We start from the raw sequence: 7,217 nt of genomic DNA, 5'->3' as shown, positions 1-7,217 counted from the left end.
GAATTGCCTGAACCCAGGAGGCGGAGGTTGCAGTGAGCCGAGATCGCGCCATTGCACTCCAGCCTGGGTAACAAGAGCGAAACTCCGTCCCAAAAAAACAAAAAAAAAAAAAAAAAAAAAATAAAAAAAAAAAAAAAGAATAGCAAGGCTGCAATGTGTACTGTAAAATAATGCTATTAGGATGGGCATGGTGGCTCACACCTGTAATCCTGGCACTTTGAGAGGCCGAGACATGAAGATTACTTGGGACCAGGAGTTCAAGACCACCCTCTGCAGCATAGTGAGACACGCCCCCCATCTCTACCAAAAGATAAAAAATAAATAGCCAGGTGTGATGGTACAGGCCTGTAGTCCTAGCTGCTTCAGGAGGCTGAGGCAGGAGGACTACTTGAGCCCAGGAGGTCGAGGCTGCAGTGAGCCAAGGCTTTGCCACTGTACTTCAGCCTGGGTGACAAAGTCAGACCCTGTCTCTAAAAAAAAAAAATTTAATTAATTAATTCATGCTATGAGCACATCAGCTGTTTTTCTTCTTTTCGTGGAGTGATTCTATTCATTGTGTAAATGAGCTTCAGCTAGTTTTAATTGTAGCACTTACAGGCTCTACAAGCATGAATCTTTTTGGCAATTAATAGGTAGGTCTTTGTAGAGTCATTAGGAGCATGAGTTTTCTGTCAATACTTCCGATCCCTAAAGGACCAACATTAGAAATGTCTAGTTATCTTAATTGGTGAAAAGACAGCAGATGTTGAGATTTCCATTTTGGTGACAGCGTAACCTCACTCTGTTCTGTGTTTGCAGATGAAGTTGGAGGTGGCTCCTGTATTTTGCTGATATTGCTGTGCATAGCAACGGTTTTCATTAGTGTTGGAGGAACTGCATTATACTGCTCTTTTGGTGACATGGATTCATCACCTGTTTGTACAGACTTTGCAGACAACATGGACTTCTATTACACTAAGTTACTGCAGGGAATGGCAGAACTGAAACACTGGATCTACCTCTCCTAGCAGCATTCCAGAGACAGACATGCTTGCAGTGAGAATGAAAGATGTGAAACTTTCTCAACAGTTTTTATTTCAGGAGTTCTGTAACATTCCCCCTTCCCCTCTGTTAGAAACCAAGGACATCAGAAATAGCAACTTTAAGTGGCAATCCAGAGGAACTCTGTTAGAATCATCCACATAGTGAGGCCAATATCGATCTAAGCATTGTGGATGGAAGGAATGATCTTGGGAGAGCATACCCATCTCCTCCTCACTGCCTCCTAATGTAATGAGGTACCCTGAGCAGAATTAAACAGGGTAGTCTGGGAACCACACTATTTTTAGCTGCCTTGTCAAGCTAATGGTTAAAGAACACTTTTGGTTTACACTTGTTGGTTCATAGAAATTGCTTTCCGCCATCACGCAATCAGATTGTGTGTAATCAAAAGGAGTTACCTTATAGTTTCAGCGTCATTTTTAGTTAAACTTGGGAGCTGTGTAATTTAGGCTTTGCGCATTACTTCAGTTGTGTTCTCCACTTACGAAATGATTGTGTGTGTGTTCACGTGTGTGCGTGTGTGCGCAAGGGGTTCAGGCAGTTATCATAAGCAAATACCCAACATAGAATAGCAAAGATTATCTTTATTCTTTTAACTTGATGATGATGTGCAGGCACAAATCTTTGAAGAAGGCTCAACTGTGGAATAGATGAATTATAGAAATCTTGACCCTGAAATGAGAAACTGTGACAGATCTGTGTCAATTAACTTGATTAACTACCCAGAAATTAATCACAGGCCTAGAGATGAAATCAAAAGCTCCCCCTGAGTCTCAGGCAACAGTTTTGTCAAGGATTCAAAGCTTCCTGAAATGATAAATGCTGGACTTAATTCAGCAAACGCTTATACCTATTATGTTCTGAGATCCTACGAAGCAGAATGGAAACATAAGTAAGATATAGTTCCTGCTGTAGATGTTTTAATCCTGATCTTCTGTGAAATAAACCAATACTTTGCTGAGTGAAATCACCATGTAGAATTCAGTATTCACAGATCATGCATTCAGATGCTTGAATGTGCATTCTTACTGTGGGCTTGATCTAGCTCCTGTTGTAGGGTCCGTACACAAAAATTCAGTCATACCTTCCATAGACAAATGTCTGATTTTTATTTAAATCTGTCTGTTAGGTGGCCTTTCCTTACCTAAGGTATAGTGGTCTAACATTTAGGAAGCCTTGCTTTGACTTTATTAGGCAGCATTAAAAAAAAAAAACCAAACATGAATTATAGTTTTTTAGCAAGTGGTCATTGTTTCCTGTTTTTCTGTTAGGATCATTTGAAAGAAAAAGGGAGAACTCACTTTCTAGTTGTCACTGGCCGGCACAGTACCTCCCTTTGTGTTTCTGCGTATTTATTTAGATTATGTGAATTTTAAAGGGCTTTTTACGTAAGTTGAAAATGTGTTACTGCGCATGCATTTGGTTATCCCAATGCTAGATATTTAATTACTGTGTACTTAGTGTTTTGATTTTCTATAATTTCAGCTCAGCGTGTTTTCACACTTGCTTATTTTAAATTGATGCTTCATTTTCACTTATACTGTTTGACTTGTCGCTATCACGTCACCATAAACAGTAATATTTTCAAGCGTTATAGATCAAAGATATTTATTTAGAAATGTACAAGATACTGAGATTTAGATTCCTTATACTTAAGGCTGATTTTATTAGAAGATTATTTTAATGTTCTATTATAAATTTTAAGAATTTGTATTCAAATTGTATGTAAAATATGTAAAATGTTGACGGTACTATATTAAGTGTTCTATAAAAGCTGTTCACAAGTTCTACTGTGATGGACATTCTCATCATAGACAAACCTCTTCTGTTTTAACCTCAATTTCTAGTTACAGATATTTGGTGATACTTATTTTTGCCAATTTTATGTCAGAATAAGTTGAAACTTCCCTCCCGTTCACCTCTTGGGTCACTATCCTGTATAACTTCTGGTGTGATATTTGCCCAGGGGCAGCCAGAGCCACTTCTGAAACCCAAGATCTCCTGGGGACCTTCACACCACTGAGATGAAAGCGTTGAGATCGTACCTCGCTAATCAGGGACCCAGTTGTGTCTCAGAGAACCATAGGTGTCCTCACCACTTCCTAGGGAGGGAGAGGTGAGCTCGGGAGCAGAGTGATGTTTTGACTTAAAATAGGCATGAAATTGCAACTAGAAAAATTAGGGCAATTAAAAAAAAATGTAATAGTCACTGATTGCATGAACTGGAGTAACTCTACCTGGTGGTGAAAGGATTGTTGTTTCACACAAAACATTCATCCAGTTTTACTAAAATGTAATTTCTTCTGTCATTTGAAAGTACTGACAAGTATTTGTAACTAATCTTCCTTAAGGACTGTATTTGAGGGTATCAAATCAAGCTTGTAACTTAAAATCTATACCAACAAAGTGTCTCAGAGAGTTTATTTGAACCCCTAGATGCTTTAAAGTGAAAGTGTAATTTGAGAAGCTGGTCTGGCCCTACAAGTAGACAGTCATCTATTTGGGGAGACCAATAGGTCCTAAAGTAAAGACTCTTCTGCTTTAAAATACCTCCCCCGTCTGCCTGACACAGTAGCTGAAAATCATCCTACAAATTCATTCTTTTAGATTTCAAAATAAAAATGTTCTGGAAGATTTGAAGGGGGCCTTATTTTTGTGTTTGTTTTTTGTTTTTTTGGTTTTTTTGAGATGGAATCTTGTGCTGTCGCCCAGGCTGGAGTGCAGTGGCATGGTCTCTGCTCACTGCAACTTCCACCTTGCAGGTTCAAGCGATTCTCGTGCCTCAGCCTCCCAAGTAGCCAGGATTACAGATGTGTGCCACCATGCCCGGCTCATTTTTGTACTTTTAGTAGAAATGGAGTTTCACCATGTTGATCAGGCTAGACTCAACTCCCAACCTCAGGTGATCCGCCTGCCTTGGCCTCCCAAAGTGCTGGGATTACACGCATGAGCCACTGCGCCCGGCCCAAGGGCCTTATTTTGAAGGACATATGTGAATTGGGTTTGCTGGAGTGGCAGGAGGATATGGGGTAGGAGTGGTAGGGATGGAGAAAGGTGGGAAAGGATGAAGAAACCCTTTATTAACCTGTTTTGCTAAAGGTGGGCTTTGGCATTTACTCCTGATCCAAAGAGAGGCTGAGTTATCATTCTGCTCACATGATCTGCATGACTCTGTCCATTTCTTTGGGCTCACTGTTGCATATGATTTTGTGCAGGGTGTGTCGTGTTTTTACATTTTTTTCATTTGATGCTGAGGTTAGTAAACACACGTCCCTCAAGTCCAGATCTTACAACCCCCAAATCCAGTCTAGTGTGTACTCTGTCACGTTGCCTACGTCTTCAGAAAGAGGAAGAGTGATTCTAGCGTTTATGGTACAAATTCTAGTGCCATCTGCTGTTTTAACAACTCCAAAAAGAAACATTGAGCCTCATGTCCTAACCCTACATACACTACAATGAGTTAAAAATGTCCTTAAGGAATTCTGTCACTATTTTAATCTCCCTGGCTTTAGGCTACTGAGAGAAAAGGTATGGTAACCTATAGGCATCTCTTCTGCCTGGTCAAAGAGTTCCTCCTAAACTCACCTTTTTGTCTGTTACCCTGAGATCAACGCAGAACCACGAGCAGCAGTGTTGATCACTGTCTGTCTTTACCTTGGCAAACATTTGAATGCCTGCAGTGTGCCCAGCACTGAGCTGGGTGCTGGGGCTCCAGAAACAAGAAATGGTACCAGCTTCAGGAATTAGCATCTGCTGAGGGAAACGTATTTGTGCAGAGGGGATAAGAATGAAGAACCTGGGAACATGCTACTCACGGGGGTGGAAACGAGCTTTCCTGGTGTGTGTCAAGCACTGTTAGAAATCAAAGTGAAATTCTATCTAGGGCACCTGCATAGCAACTCAACAGGAATCTTCTCACAGCCAACATCTAGTAATTATTATCTAGTAATTATTGCTTTTCACTTCTAGTTAGCACATGTGACCTGAGTGGCTGGCAGGTTTTCCAGCAGTGGAAAGCTTCTCTGCAAGAGCCTTCCTCAAAATTGAAAAGCTGAATTTCCCTGAATTCCTTCTCACAAGGAAAACACCGGTCCCAAAAGGCATCACTAGTAAATTCTGTCAGTCATTTAAGTAAGAAATAATCCCAATCCTACAGAATATTCTTTTAGAAAGAGAGAATATTTACAGTCACTTTATGAGACTGGTATTATCCTAATACCAAAATCCGATGCAGACAGTAAGAAAAAGCCTAACACCCGTATCATGCATGAACTTAAACACAAAAGTCCTTACCAAAATAGTACATCAAGCCTAAAAGTATATAAAAAGGAAAATGCACTGTCATGACCGAGGGACATCTAGCCCAGGGGTACAATGTTGGTTTAACATTAAAAAATCACTCTATGTAATTTATTCACCATCTTAACAAACTAAAAGAAAAACCATATGATCACATCAAAAAGCACATTAAATCCATACACCATTTATGATGAAAAACTCAGCAAAGTAGAACTCTAAGTGAACGTCCTCAGTTTGATAATGGGCATTTGTGAAAACTCACAGCTAATATTAAAAACTTAATGGAGAAAGACCAAACGCTCTTCTTCCTATGATTGGGAACAAAGGCACTTTTTTTTTTTTTTTTTTTTTTTTTTTTTTTTGAGACAGAGTCTCACTCTGTTGCCCAGGCTGGAGTGCAGTGGTACAATCTTGGCTCACTGCAACCTCCGCCTCCCGGGTTCAAGCAATTCTCCTGCCTCAGCCTCCCAAGCAGCTGGTAGCGCCCACCAGGACGCCTGGCTAATTTTTGTATTTTTAGTAGAGATGGAGTTTCACTATGTTGGCCAGGCTGGTCTTGAACTCCTGACTTTGTGATCTGCCAGCCTCAGCCTCCCAAAGTGCTGGGATTACAGGCATGAGCCACTGTGCCCGGTGGAAAGGGCACTTCTATTCAGCATTGTACTGGGGGTCCTACAGCAAGAAAAAGAAAAGCCACTCCCATTAGAAAAAAAAAAACTTTTTGCAAATGACTTGTTTATAAAAAAAGAATTTGAAGGAATCTACAAAATGCTACTAGAATTAGCAAATTTAGCAAGGTCACAGGATACAAGGTCAATATACAAAAAATAGATTTGTGAAAACTAGCAATGGATAATTGGAAAATGAAATTTAAAATTCATGATTAAATGAAATTTATTTCACTTATAATACCTTACAAATTGTAATGCTTTAATACCTTACAAATTGGAATGCTTATACATTTAACAAAATATGTGCAAACCTGTACACTGAAGTCTATAAAATATTAAGAAAGAAATGGAGAACAAAATAACTGAGAGATATAGTCTGTTCATCAAGATGGATGATGGAATATTGTTAAGATGTTAGTTCTCCCCTAATTGATCCATAGATTTAATGCAGTTCCAATCATAATTTCAGTACTTTTTTAAAGAAATTGACAGGTTCTGTTCCCACCTACTCTGGAGGCTACGGCAAGAGGATCGCTTGAGCTCAGGCGTTCAAGACTGGGCTACACTACATAGCGAGATTCTGTCTGAAAGACACAGAGAGAAATAAATTAACAGGTTAAAAGTTTAAAGTTTGTGTGGAGATGCAGGTGACTTAGAAGGCAGCCAATGAGATTGTTAGAACAAAACTGGAGGGCTTACACTTCTGATTTTAAGACTGAATTAGTGCCACAGGCCAAGTGTGGTGGCTTATGCCTGTAATCCCAGCACTTTGGGACGCTGTGGCAGGAAGATCGCTTGAGCCCAGGCGTTCAAGTTTCCAGTGAGCTATGATTGTGCCGCTGCACTGCAGCCTGGGTGACAGAAAGAGATCCTGTCTCAAACAAAAGGAGACGTTGAATCACCAATAGTTGAGACACTGAAATGTTTCTAAATTTTCAATAAAAACAAATTTGAGTCAACGATGTTAGAGGAATTATATTTTCATTATCCCAGTAGAAAGTGATATTGTTTAATCATTGTTTTATGAAATAGTGATCAAAGAGTATGCAGCCAGAAAATGTATCATAGAGCACTATAACTATTGATAATAGGCCGGGCGCGGTGGCTCAAGCCTGTAATCCCAGCACTGTGGGAGGCCGAGGCGGGTGGATCACAAGGTCAAGAGATCGAGACCATCCTGGTCAACATGGTGAAACCCCGTCTCTA

The 7,217-nt window shown here is 40.0% G+C and overlaps 1 protein-coding gene across 4 annotated transcripts in view; it reads left to right on the top strand.

Moving 5' to 3' along the window:
* Positions 1 to 3,447, top strand: part of CNST (consortin, connexin sorting protein) — a 92,795-nt gene extending 89,348 nt beyond the window's left edge. For 3 of the 4 annotated variants that reach the window (XM_017532082.2, XM_037739814.1, XM_017532081.2), the window contains one exon: positions 799 to 3,437. In XM_017532082.2, the coding sequence (XP_017387571.1) occupies positions 799 to 1,007 (209 nt within the window). In that variant the 3' untranslated portion in view covers positions 1,008 to 3,437. Of the gene's footprint in view, positions 1 to 798 lie in introns of all 4 variants that reach the window. The other variant, XM_037739813.1, reaches the window with a different exon arrangement.
* The last annotated feature ends 3,770 nt before the right edge of the window (positions 3,448 to 7,217 follow it).

Source organism: Cebus imitator, unplaced genomic scaffold (genome assembly GCF_001604975.1).
Source record: "Cebus imitator isolate Cc_AM_T3 unplaced genomic scaffold, Cebus_imitator-1.0 Scaffold75, whole genome shotgun sequence".
Lineage (NCBI taxonomy): Eukaryota > Metazoa > Chordata > Mammalia > Primates > Cebidae > Cebus > Cebus imitator.
The sequence above is the reverse complement of the archived record's forward strand: the minus strand, read 5'-3'. Positions and strand labels throughout refer to the sequence as shown.